The sequence below is a fragment of the Medicago sativa genome, chromosome 1 (genome assembly GCF_051527215.1).
Source record: "Medicago sativa cultivar Bolivia chromosome 1, Bolivia_mono, whole genome shotgun sequence".
NCBI classification, from domain to species: domain Eukaryota; kingdom Viridiplantae; phylum Streptophyta; class Magnoliopsida; order Fabales; family Fabaceae; genus Medicago; species Medicago sativa.
Genome location: NC_140749.1, coordinates 57,616,902 through 57,630,536, shown reverse-complemented (window position 1 = coordinate 57,630,536; position 13,635 = coordinate 57,616,902). Strand labels below are relative to the sequence as shown.

General features: G+C 30.9%; 2 protein-coding genes across 2 annotated transcripts; both read right to left on the bottom strand.

The window, feature by feature from the left end:
- Positions 1-1,904: 1,904 nt before the first annotated feature.
- On the bottom strand, positions 1,905-5,165 carry LOC146955713 (peptidyl-prolyl cis-trans isomerase FKBP12-like). Its single transcript, XM_085722851.1, has 5 exons — positions 4,997-5,165; positions 4,550-4,583; positions 4,349-4,425; positions 4,063-4,115; positions 1,905-2,136 (listed from the first exon to the last, which is right to left on the bottom strand). The coding sequence occupies exons 1-5, from the start codon at positions 5,085-5,087 to the stop codon at positions 2,032-2,034; spliced, it is 360 nt and encodes a 119-aa protein (XP_085578977.1). The 5' UTR covers positions 5,088-5,165; the 3' UTR covers positions 1,905-2,031.
- Positions 5,166-10,851: 5,686 nt separating this feature from the next.
- Positions 10,852-12,902, bottom strand: LOC146955712 (uncharacterized). The gene is made up of 2 exons (XM_085713365.1): positions 12,156-12,902; positions 10,852-12,074 (listed from the first exon to the last, which is right to left on the bottom strand). The coding sequence occupies exons 1-2, from the start codon at positions 12,891-12,893 to the stop codon at positions 11,757-11,759; spliced, it is 1,056 nt and encodes a 351-aa protein (XP_085569491.1). The 5' UTR covers positions 12,894-12,902; the 3' UTR covers positions 10,852-11,756.
- Between the last annotated feature and the right edge of the window lie 733 nt (positions 12,903-13,635).

Genomic DNA, 13,635 nt, shown 5'->3' with positions numbered 1-13,635 from the left:
AAAGTAACTCTACAGTCTACTCCCTCCGGTCTCAAATGTAAGAAACTTTTCACTTTTTAGATTCATTCAATAAATGATGTATGTGATCTTTATTATAGACCACATGCATCATTTATTGAATGAACCAAAAAAGTGAAAAGTTTCTTACATTTGAGACCGGAGGGAGTACACCTTAATTAGAAGCTAAACCCTAAACCTTAAACATGGAGTTTTTCTCTTCTGGCTAGAGCTTTTCATAGTTATTTTTGGCCTACCTTCTTTAAGGAGAAGATGAGCAAAGAAACCAAACAAGCTCTAAATATAAGCACCACTTTCAACCATGGTTGGAACCTTAGTTCAAGACGTTGTGAGACTAACCAATTCAAGACCCATCCCCTTTGGTAGTGAGTGTCATTATTCACTGGCCCTTGACCATAAGGTTGCATTTTGGTGTCTTGCAACTATACCTATACATGACATTATAAATGTAAATAAAGATTTTTTGTTAAAGAATCAAAATATGCACAAAGCACAAATTTGTGCACATGTCCATAGTTAGTTCTTCAATGCACAAGTTTTTTGTACACCATTAGATAGCTTATACTTCACTATAATGAATAATAAATGAGAATTAATAGGTGAGCACAATGAACTTGTGATTTATTTTTTATGAAGTAGGGTAGTAATCAAGTATATCCCTGAAGATATAGCTAGCAGTAGAAATTGAACAAATGAATTTCTGAAAAAGCATAATCAATAAGATATAGCTGATTAGTTAAATGTAAGAAAGTATCTTCCTACTATCTTATTCCAACTTTTAAGTTGTTTAACATGTTGTATAACCACTCAACTGAAGAAGTATTTGTTTTTCTCCTAAAAAAAGTATATATGTTTTTCTATTTTAATTCTGAAAATGCAGTTATTCATGAAACTTCCACTATACCAAATTCATTAAGTGGTCATAATAATGTTAAGACCTCCGATAAGAATGAATGATAATGTTAAAATGAATGATAAGTTCATGTCTCTCAGGTGCACAAGGCCATCAAATCCAAAGTATTGAAACGATTGAGCGGAGGAGCATTAAAGTACTGAATAAAAACTGGCATTTATTGATTAATCTAAGAGTATTTCTCTCAACCAAAGAACACATAACTGCAGAGAAGGCAACAATTAACAGTAGCACAACAGACCAACGAGAACAATCTGAAGCAAATATAACAGCAACCTTGCACAACTAAAAACGCGGAGAAACATAATCGCAGCAGTATCGGAAATTAACATAGATATTAAAAATAATATTGTGAGAGGACATACAAAATATTGATGACAGAGTTCAGTCGAATGATGCGTCTTCGGGTGAGAACGTCTTCGGGCGACGTTGCCACTCTTCTGCTTGCATTGATAATGCAAATAGTTCTAGTAGCTTGAGAAAATTGGTTCAAAATTAAGCAATCTCTTAAATTTCCACTAAACCTAATGCTTATATGATCACTAAGAGGATGGATTCCTTTTGCCACCAGTCTTATATACATTATATTAATGATAATTAATGAGTATCTTGTATTTATAGAAGCACCAATGCTCTCGGTTTATGGTAATTGGTGGTCTGATATGAACGTTGCAGCAACCACAAATGTGATGCACAATAAGCTTATCTAAATGCAACTTCGTACATTAGAGGTTCTGGGAATATATCCTCTTATAAGCTCTTCTAAATAACTTTCATCCAAACAGGATCTTGGTAACAATAATTCCTAAAATATGATATAAATCCATTAACTAATATTGGGATCAGATACTTAAGTTGTTAGGATTATTATTAGTGAAGAAGAAAAATCTTCAAGAACAACAAAAAGCACCTAAAGAAAAGACTTTCACTCGGAAGCAGAAAGCCAACTCAGATCATGCATTGCCAAATTACGTTGATCAACAAGTAAAACACTACCATGTATTAATAATTGAGTTTGAGATCAGTGGATTTTATTCAAGTTCTAACAACTCAACCATCCTCATAATAATAATTTAACATAACACAGACTAAAAAGATTTTCATGCTGCTACACTCACGAGCTGGACCTCAAATACCAAGTCAGAATTGGGCGGTACATTCCAAAGAGGACGGCCCTCAGCACCGAAAGCTAAATCAGAAGAGCACTGCAAGATTAACAAGATGAATAATAGTTGGGTTATAAAAATTGACAACTATTATATGTTTAAAATTTGTAAATTTTATCAAATTGATATACTCAATACAAATTCTCAATTGATCGGTTGAATTGATAAAATCAAGTGTCTATAACCTGAGTATGTGTATCTCCACCCTACGTGTGTGTGTGTTTTAGTTAAAACAAACAGCAAAGGAAATTCAATATAGGGTTAATAGTGTTTTTCACCCCTGTAATATAGGCCATTTCCGGTTTTCGCCCTTGTAAAATTTTCGGTTTGATTTGCACCCTCGTAAATTTTTTTTTTTCCGGAAAACACCCCTCCCCCCTCCAACTCAGCAAATTCGCTTATGTGGCGCTGAGTTGGTTTTTTTTTTTTCATTTTTATTTTTTTTAAATTGGCCACATTAGATTTTATTATTAAAATATTTGATATTTAATTTTTAAAAATAAAAAAAATCCAAAAAAAATTTAAAAATTAAAAAAAAATTGAAAATTAATTTTTGAAAATAAAAAATTGTAAAAATTAGAAAAAAATTCAGGAATTTTTTTTTTGGAAATGTTTTTTATTACCAAATTTTTTTCTTTGTATAAAAAAAACCAACTTTTTCCAATATTTTATAAAAATTATGGAATAAAATTTACGAAATTTTTTTTGAATTTATCCTAAATTTTTTCCAGAAATTTATTTTTGAAAAAAATTATAAAAAAACTATTATGATTTTTTTTCGAAATTTAAAAAATTAGAAAAAAAATCAGAAAATATAACCAGATTTTTCTAAAATTAAAAAGATTTAAAAAATTCTGGAATTTAATTTTCAAAATACAAAAAAAGTAAATTTTCAAATTAAAAAAAGTCAGATTTTTTTAAAAAAATTCTGGAAAAAAATTTAATTTTTGAGAATCTGGATCAAATTTAGAGGGTTTTACAAAAGTCGTGGAAATTCCATTTTTCCTAAAATTCAGCACTTCCTTAGAGGAGGTTGAAATCATAAATCTTATAAAAAATCTGAATTTTTTCTATATTTGTATACAGATTTTTAAAAAAATTTCAGATTTTTTTTTTCAAAAAATCTGACCTCTTTTGTAATTTTGAAAATTAAATTCCTGAATTTTATAAAATCTTTTTAATTTTAAAAAAATCTGATTATATTTTCTGATTTTTTTCTAATTTTTGAAAAAAAAATTAGATTTTTTTTTTATTTTTAAATTTTTTGGAAACAAATATGACTATTTTTCTATTTTTTTATATTTCAGAATCTGAATTTTTTAAAAATTATTTTTCGATTTTTTAAATTTTTGGAAAAAATCTGAATTTTTTTATGATTTTTTGGTTTTTTTTTATTTTTTAAAATTTATTTTCAAATATTTTAAAAATAAAAATCTGATGTGGAATTTTTTTTGACACGTGGCCATTAAAAAAAAATAAAAAATGAAAAAAAAAACCAAGCCATCGCCACGTAAGCGAATCTGCTGAGTTGGAGGGGTGTATTCCGGATTTTTTTTTTTACGAGGGTGCAAATCAAACCGAAAATTTTACAAGGGCGAAAACCGGAAATGACCTATATTACAGGGGTGAGAAACACTATTAACCCTTCAATATATTCAGACTATGTTTTGGATGAACAGCTCAATTAAGCGGTTATACCATAAACACTTATCACTAAATTGCTTATTATAAGCTATTTTTATTACAAAAGCTCGTCAAATTATTTTTATATAAACTGTTTTCATTAGCTCTCTCAGAAAACTTATACTAAGAAAAAAATAAGCTAAAAATGTGTATGGATATATCATAAGTCATTTCCATAAGCTCTCAAACAGTGTTCGCGTCGTTATCCAATTCAAACAAGCCCAAGGTGGCAAAAAGTTATTTTAAGTAAAGGACATAGAGCAGTAATAGTATATATTATACCTCAATACGAGCACGTCCCCCGACTCGCATCCCCATGACACCTTCATTCAATGCTACAGAAACACATAGTTGAAATAAATCATATACTAAATCTAAATCAACTCTAAATGTTAATTGAAAAGTACTAATATTTAGAGTGACAATAACAATAACAATAATAATAATGATAATAATCACTAAACCACAACCAATCATGTATGTGACTTTAAAAGTGATTATAATTAACTGATAATGTGAAAATTCTATACACATGTGTATATGAATTAAGTACTATTAGGTATAATACCTCTAACGACAGTTCCATCTCCAATTCTGAAACTCAAGGGTTTCGCTACATAGCTGTCGCTCACTGGAACCCAAGTGCTGTAATGTAATGTAAATGAAAAAGAAATACAATTAATATTTTAATGAACGAAAGACATTAACATAGACAAATAAAAAAATATACATAAGGTAAACTAATATAGTGATATAGTAACAAAGTAACCTCCAAAATTGTTGATTAATGTCACCGTTACGCCCTGGTTATCATCACAATCACAAGGATTAGCGAATCAATCAAATCAAATAAATCAAAATAAAAATAAAATAAATAATTTCTAAATAGCCTTCTTTGACCCTTGTTAAGATGTAACAAATTGATGCACAAAATCATAGGATTTTTGTAGAGAATGATTATGCGAATCTAATGCCACTAATTTTGTGTTTTGTCGACAATTATAGAAGGAGAAATCAAAGAAAAACTATTTCGTTTTTTAGGTTCATAGATCCGAAGATTTTTAATTTAAATCTCACGTTTTTCTGTCTGAAACTTGATAGTTTAGTGTTTAAATGATTAGAGATTATTTTCTGGTAGAAATTCACACTAAAGAACTTGAATCGGTGTTTATCTGTTGATATATAGAAATTGAAAGGGATGAGTGAGAATACTAACTGAAACCGACACAGTGAATTTCGACCGTGTGACCGAGAGCTGCTGCGAGGTTACCGTTTCCTTCTGCCAGAATTACCCTGCGAAGCGGCATCTTCGTTCTTTTTGTAAATAGAAAATTATCCAAGGAAAAATAGAAAATATCTACCCCCACTCAGATCTGGGTAAAGGTCTTCTCCATTTATAAAAATGAAAGATGCAATTTGAAGAGAGATAGAGACATAAAATAGGTGGTAGGTCCTACCATTAAATGAGTCCCACCATCATTAATTACTTTTTACTTTTTTGTGTGTCTTTATCTCTTCAAATGATAGAAATAGAGAGAATGATAAACGGAGAGGATCTTAACTCCTCAAATCTTATCCTCTCCTTCCTCACACGGTTACACCACACACACGGACATTATTATTTACTAGCGACCTGCCCGTCTTTCCATGCGTTAACATTTGAAAGTTATTAAGGATGTCTTTTTTTATGAAATTTTGATTTGGATTAAAATTAAAAATATAAATGCTTGTTGCTTTTAATTTATAACAAATCAAACTATTATCTATTTCAATGACATCAACAATATAACAAAAAAAATATAATCTAATTTTTTTTTAATGACACTAACAACGACCTTTATCTAAGAAAAAATTGTTTAAGGGTATAATTGAGATAATGAATCCGGATCATATAGTTTTAGGAGCATGCATGTATCATAAAGGTCTATTAATATTTGTATGGCTTAATTACATAAATGGTCCATTAACTAATGGGTTAATTATGTTTCTAGTCCCTGTAAAATAGCGACCTTGTAAGTTTAGTCCCTACTTAATTTTAATTGCATTTTTAGTCCCTATAAAAAAAAATTTACTTATAATTTTAGTCCCTGCTAAAACAAAGTTTGATTAATTATCCTTAAACTCTTAAATTTTTGAACGATTTTTTTGAGACAAGATTAGAACACTATGAAAGGTTCGTTTACTAAAATTTAGAATTTGCTGACATGAAATGAATTAAATATGAATTTTTTAAAACGACAAAAGTTAAAGATAAAAAGTAGGCCAAATACCTCCCTGGGTCCTTTAAGTTTTACGTTTGTAACAGATAGGTCCTTTAAGTTTCAAAGGTTACAGATAGGTCCTTTAAGTTTCTAAGGTTTCAGGTAGGTCCTTTAAGTTTCGAGTTTGTTTCAGATAGGTCCTTTCTGGATGTAGAAATCAAATTTTGCGATAATTTTTTGCAGACGAACTTTTAGTAATGTTCTAAACATGTCTGCAAAAAGTTGTTCAAAAATTTAAGAGTTTAAGCATAAATTAAACAAATTTGAATTGAGTAGGGACTAATACTCAGTGCAGAAAAACAAAATTAGGGACTAAAAATGCTATTAAAATTAAGTAGGGACTAAACTTACAAGGCCGCTATTTTATAGGGACTAGAAACATAATTAACCCTTAACTAATTATGAGATTTCATTTTGCTCCCTTTATTAATTTTTGTTCCAATATGGTTCCATAAATTTCCTCCGTCCGTCAAATAAATCCCTTATCTTAACATTTGTTCAAAACCGTTAACATTCAACTCCCTCCTTCATCAACTTCATCCTCAAACCCAGAAAATTCATCATCTTCATAACCAAACCCAGAAAAATTAATAAATTTCATCACAAAACTAAAAAAAAAAAAAAAACAAAAACTATAAAAAAAACCCAAAATATTATTTTGATGAGAGTCCTCATTACCAAACTTGCTCAAGAACATTTTCCCATAATAAGAAAATGGTACAACTAAGGCCCTTGGAATGATCCTTTTCTCCAAACCGTAACTAAAAATATTCGGATTTTTAGTTAGTGCCAAGGAATTTCAAGCCAATTGATTGACCCAAAAACTCATTAACAAATCAATCTTATCAATTGAAACCAACATTAAAAAAAGGTGATAGGAATTCTTAGAAAATACAGTCGAATGCTGAATTAAGGAAAGAATGGTATCCTTGTTGGTTTTCAGAAACCTACTTAACAATTCAAAAAGAGGGATTGTTCTTTTCGCCAAACAAATCTGCAAAATTGTAGGGTTTGCAGTTAACAATGAAACAATAATTTCATGATTCTTCAAGCTTGATTTCACGAATTTAGGGTTACCTACAACCATACGAATAATGTCAGAGGTAGAAACACCTTTGAGATTAAAAATTGAAACTTTGGGAGAATCCTTTGATGGGTATTGCAACAAAGAAGTTATGCGGTGTATGTCCGAGTCAGGGAAACCGTGATTTTTGAAGAAGTTTATAGTTTTTTTTAGTTTTGTGATTGGTTATGAAGATCATGAATTTTCTGGGTTTGAGAATGAAGTTGATGAAGGAGGAAGATGAATGTTAACGGTTTTGAACAAAAGTTAACAGAATGGATTTATTTGACTGACGGAGGAAATTTATAAGACCATATTGAAACAAAAATTAATAAGGGGACCAAAATAAAATCTCATAATTAGTTAAGGTACCATTGTATAGGAAGATTGTATCATTTTTTCTGTTCACGTGCACATGCAAAACAAAAGAAAGATAATAATAACAAAGAAAATGAAGACTAAATCGCCAATATATATATATATATATATATATATATATATATATATATATATATATATATATATATATATATATATATATATATTTTATAGGTTTTGCTAGAAGCCATCCATGAAGGTGTCTTTTACCAACCCACACTTCAAAGTGTGATTTTCACTTTTTAGTTATAACTTAGCTAAAAGACACATTCATAAAAATTAGTTGGTGTCTTTTAGGAAATACTCATAGAATAATTTGCTAAAAGACACCTTCATAAAAGGTGTCTTATAGCAAAACCTATATATATATATATATATATATATATATATATATATATATATATATATATATATATATATATATATATATAGACACACACACAATCTATTAGTCCTATTATACATTATTAAACTATTTTATTTTGAATTCTTGTTAGAAATTTTATTGTGGTTTAATTTTATATAATAATATAAAGGTCTTGCTAACAAGTGTCATAAGGACATTGTTTAAGGAAGCAAAAAAGAGAAACTTTATCTTAAAAATACAAGTCAAACACTTGTAAAAGTCATAACTGCGCAATTTCAATACAAAAATTACTATTTTTGGATGCTTAAACAATGCCCTAAGGGCACTTGTTAGCATTTCCCATAATATAATCAGTAAAAATATTCTATCCCCCTATCGATAGCTTTATGGATTTGTCTCTCCAATTTAGTACTTGGATGGAATTAGTGTCAATCTATCTATATGACAATTAAAAATGCAATCCGTAAGTATTAGCTCAATCCTAAAATACCAAAATTGTTAGATCGAATATTGGTGTTTCGGGTTAGACTTCGGATCACACTTTTGTGTGTAAGAGTTTTATGTCGTATTTGAAACTCCATCTACAAATAAGGAAATACATATGACAGGGGCGGACCTAGACTTTCGATATTGATGTGGCTAAAATATCAAAAAACTATATATATTAACCAAGCATACTAAGGGCACATTAAGTACTTCAGCAAAAATGGGTTAAGTTTCACAATTTTACCAATGTTTCATAGGTACGCTGATTACTAAAGCATTATCTACCACTAGGCGGAGTTAGAACAGATGCAAAACATACAACATATATTATATATAATGAATTACTTAAGTCTAGTATACAAAAAAAATTTAAAAAAAATTGGGATGTAATCTGGTGTGGCAACAGCCACACCATGCCTTATGATGGGTCCGACCCTGAATATGAATATTTGTTGCAAGACCTCTCAATACTCCTAAAAAAATAGTCATACGTGCAAGTTTATGACATTTTACATATCAACAATTCTCGTCTCTCGTGCTAAGACAATGTTGCAAGATTGGAAGACCATCAGATTTGTAAGAAGTTCGACATGCATCAGACAAAGGCAAGTAGGTAACAACAAGTGGTCTAAATATAATGTCGGCAGATTTAAATGTAACATTGCCACGTCCTTCTCAAAACAAACCATAAAGTTGGGATTGAAATTTGTATAGGGATGAGATGAACAATTTTGTGTTGGCTAAAACTGAATGGTTTGAACCAATTTATGAGGTACATATTGGTGAAGTTTTAGGACTTTTAACTGTTTTTCAATGGATGACCTGAGTTTATGACCTATAGACTTTGAGTGTGATGCTAAAAAGGGAGTGGATAGTTTCTCTTCCTCTAAACATGATATCACAGAGTTTATGATTTTTTTTTTTGAAGAAACTAAAATGAAATTTATTCAAAACGTAAAGAATCCCATCTAGCACAAGGAATGCTAGGCTAGGATACTTAAAAGCAACATACAAAGCAAAAGTGTGTCGTATATACATGGAACACTCAAACTAACACTCATACATCAAATGCAAATTTCTAACAACAAACCAAAAACAACCTCCACTGAGGGCCCCCAAAACCAATAAAAACTAAAACCCCAAAACCACAAGTCTAACCACCCTCGAAAATAACCATCAAACCTACCAAAAAACTGTGCAACCGCACCTTGATTCTCTTCTGCAGCTCAACGCATTTAAGCACATGTAAAATCACCACCTAGAAAACACATAGCTCAATTCTTGAAACAAGCTACGCTGGCTAACATCCATGTATTTGAGTAAGTCCATCAAAAACAAACTCATAGAAGAAAACCCACAAAAAACATAACCACCACTAGCCACCACAAGCACAACCACAAAAACCAAGATTACCATCACCAAAACTACCATTAACCACCACAGAGTTTATGATTATTATTAAAAAAAATGTAAGGCTCTTTTTACATGGTACTCCCTCCGTTTCAAAATACATGTCCAATTTTTTCAATGTGCACTATTCACCGTACTAAGACAAAATACATGGTGTCGTACATGGTGTTCAAAGTTTAGGAACCAACACTAGGAAATTCAAAATACATGGTGTCGTCAACGTTGCATATCCGAAGATATGGGTATTCCGGAGACTTGAATATAATCATAGTTGTAGGCATATATACTCTGCAGTTTTATGCTATTAACATGAATGTTGGGAGTTTGTTCGCAGATTCATCCTTTTTGTTTTTAGTTTCTTTAGTTCTAATATTTGAATGAATGCATATCTTTTATTTTGTAAAAAAACAAAAAACAAAGTAAATAGAGGAAGTACCTATGTACCATCATGGCTAAAGACGAAAATAGAAATAAGTAAGTAATTTCTTTTTTTTTTTTTTTTTTGTTGAAGGAAAGTAAGTAATTTCTAATAACTCATAATAACTTCTGGATTAAAAACGGTTCATTCATTATCTTTTTTTTTTTTTTACAAGGTTCATTCATTTTCTCTGTGTTAAACAGTTCAGTCATCCTCTTTTTGTGTTAAACAGTTCAGTCATCCTCTTATTGTGAAACTGTTCAGATTTTTGATTGTTTAAATAAGTTTTTCATGTTTTAATTTGGTTTAAATGTGTCTTTGGTCCTTGCATTTTCACCATTTTTTGGTTTCAGTCCCTACACTTTTTTTTGTTTGGTTTTAGTCCCTGCAGTTTGTAAAAAAATTGCTATTGGTCCTTCCGTTAAACTGCTGTTAAAAAACAAACGGAGCGCCACGTGGACCAGTTATTGCACGCCACGTGGCACACTAAAAGACAATTTTTCTTAAAAAAAAAATCAATTTTTAATTATTATTTTATTCATTATTTTTTTTACTTAAAAATATCTTTAGTCCCTGCACTTTCAACATTTTTTGATATTAGTCCCTGCACTTTGGTATTGGTCCCTGAACTTTTTTTTTTCTTAAAAAAACTTTCAATGAAATTATGTTTTAATTATTGTTTTGTCCATTATTTTTATTGAGAATAATCATAAAAAAAATCAAAAAAAATCTTTTTAAAAAAATTAAGCTTTAATTGTATCACATTGAAGATGAAAATTGTATCGTATTAACACCGTGACAATAGATAAAAATTAACAAATTAGATGGAAATTAAATTGCACTCTGGCAATATATGTAATTGTACTTTCAAAGTCGAGCAAAAGTTACTTGGCAACCTAGGCCTTTAATTCTCAAAATGCACCAAAAAGATAGTTATTCGGCAACATTGGCCTCTCTATCTCAAAATAAACCAAAATGCACCAAATAGATAGTAAGTTGGCAACATAAGCCTCTAATTCTCAAAATGCAAAAAAAAAAAAATTAGTGAGTTAACATAGGTCTCAAATTCACAAAATACATCAGTAGGTTCTAAAACCTCCGACAATCTTCATCTGGATTTTCATTGGGATCTCCATCTTCATCTTCAATTACCTTTGAGAGGTTTATCTCCTTCTTGCATTTTTTGAGATCACCCTTGGTGGCCCAGTATGTTTTCGCTTCTTTCCCTACACGAGTTGAAAAACTTATTGGTTTAGCATAGATTCAAGACCAAACTTTCAAATGAAAGAATAATGGTTCAACATAAGCGGCAACATACCTTTTGTGTTGCAGTGCAACTTAATGGTTTGGCAATTTGCCTTTGAATTTTCAAAGATGGTGTGGGTTGGCTTGCATGAACCATTTTAATGCCAAGTGCACGTTCTGCTTCCTCGACAGCTGCTACAATTTCATCATCATCGCCGTCATTTAAATGACTGACAATTGATGCATTAAGTTCAACAGCAACACCACTTTGATTACATTCAACAGCACGTACATTAGAATTGATATTAGAGGCAGATTTCTTTGTTTTATTGCCTTTACTCTATCAAGTTAACACAAGTGCAACAGAAGAAAAAATGGAATGCATAAGACACTTAATAAGGCAAACAAGTACAAAATAACACCAACATATGCCACATTTACCTTTTTAATAGGTGCAGTAGTAACATGTGAAACTTGGGCACTGGATGCAGTCAAAACAGGCACAGTAGTAACATGTGAAGGTTGGGCACTGGATGCAGTCACAACAGGTGCATTTGAAGCAGTAGTGACAGGTGTATTAGAAGGTGTTTCTGCATTTGAAGCAGCAGTTGCAGTTGCAGGTGCATTGGAGGTAGTCGCTGCATGAGCATTTTTTTTGGGTTTTCTCTATCAAAATAAACATGATTAGGCTTATAAAGACTTAAGTACCAAAAAAAAATTATACAAAATATTTAAGTGATTCTATACCTTTCTTTGTTGTGCAGACGGGTTTACTTCTGTGCTTTTGCAACCCCTAGCATTATGACCGGGCTGGCCACAATTTGTGCACCTATTAAGACCCCTAGTATTATGTTTTCCGGTCTTTGGGTTTTCATCAGCTTCCCTTCTCCTCAACTTTTTTGGTCTACCAGGACCTCTCTTGTATTGTGGGGGGAGCATGTCTTCAACTTCAACAGTAGGCCACATATCTTGACCATTAATAGGACTAACACTAAAACTATAACAAAGTTCATATGCTTCCCTTGAATAATAGTGATCAACAAAGTCCTCAGGATTTTGATTTCTAAAACTCATAGCTGCTACAGCATGTCTACAAGGTATGCCTACTAACTCCCAAAAGTTGCATGTGCAAGTCATTTTATCCAAGTTAACAATAAAACCACTACTATTAAGATGATGAGTAACTTGAAAAGATGTTGGTGTAGACCAGTGTGGTGACCATCCTCCACTAAGTTCAATCTCCTTATTTAATCTCTTCATAGGTGTAGGCATTATCCTACCTTCGTACCTACCTAGTTTATACCGTAAAGTTGCCATCCTATTCATCAAATAAAGCCTAATCCATTCACACATAGTTAAAATTGGCTTGGCCCTAGCACCCAAGATAGTACTATTGAATGCCTCTGAAATATTATTCATTAATACATCACACTTAGGATAAAAAGACAAAGCATGCTTACACCACAACTTTGTGGGAAAACCCATCAGCCACTCCCATGCCTTCGGGACTAATTCCTGACGTGTCTAAGTTTTGAAAATCTATTATATCCAACCTCTCTGTGTTCAAAGAAATTTCAATGACATAACCAAATTATGTTTACTGGGGACCAAAAATTAAACCAAAAAAATTGGGAGGATCACATTTTATGGACGAAAAATTTATTTAACCGTTTTTTGCTATATTATGCTATCTCTTTTTTTTTTTTTTTAAATGAGGAACTAATATGTACCTTTAAAAAATTATTTTATTCCACGTTGTCACTTAACTGACACATCATAGGTTTAATGTTAGAAGCTGATTCGGGAACCAAATTGTCGCGGTTTAATTTTGTAAATGACTATATAGGTTCTTTTTTGTCAAGGACTAATTTGGCCCCTATACATTTTGTTAGGGACCAAAATGGGTTATCATTCCAAAAACATATATAAAGCTGTGAGTAGATATGGTAATATTTTTAAGGCTCAGTTAGATAAATGGTCCATAAAAATATCCAGAATTTCGTTTTTAGTCCTAAAAAAAATCAAACTTTTTAGCCAATGTAACATTTTCATTCAACATTTTTTAAAACAAATTTGCTGGCTAAAATTTTACAAGGACTAAAAAATAATGATGAAATTTTTTATAGGGACTAAAAATGCTAACAGAAAATTTTCAGGGACTAAAAAAGTGCGATTTTTTTTAGGGGCTAAAAGCAAAACTTTGAATATATTATAGTGATCATTTACT

Bases quoted from the DNA above. Each gene is read 5' to 3' on its own strand.
- LOC146955713 (XM_085722851.1), bottom strand. From the start codon at position 5,087: ATGCCGCTTCGCAGGGTAATTCTGGCAGAAGGAAACGGTAACCTCGCA. The intron at 4,584-4,996 runs GTTAGTATTCTC...GATGATAACCAG, and splicing joins AATTCACTGTGTCGGTTTCA to GGCGTAACGGTGACATTAAT. The intron at 4,426-4,549 runs GTTACTTTGTTA...ATTACATTACAG, and splicing joins ATTAATCAACAATTTTGGAG to CACTTGGGTTCCAGTGAGCG.
- LOC146955712 (XM_085713365.1), bottom strand. From the start codon at position 12,893: ATGGGTTTTCCCACAAAGTTGTGGTGTAAGCATGCTTTGTCTTTTTAT. The intron at 12,075-12,155 runs GTATAGAATCAC...TTATTTTGATAG, and splicing joins CGTCTGCACAACAAAGAAAG to AGAAAACCCAAAAAAAATGC.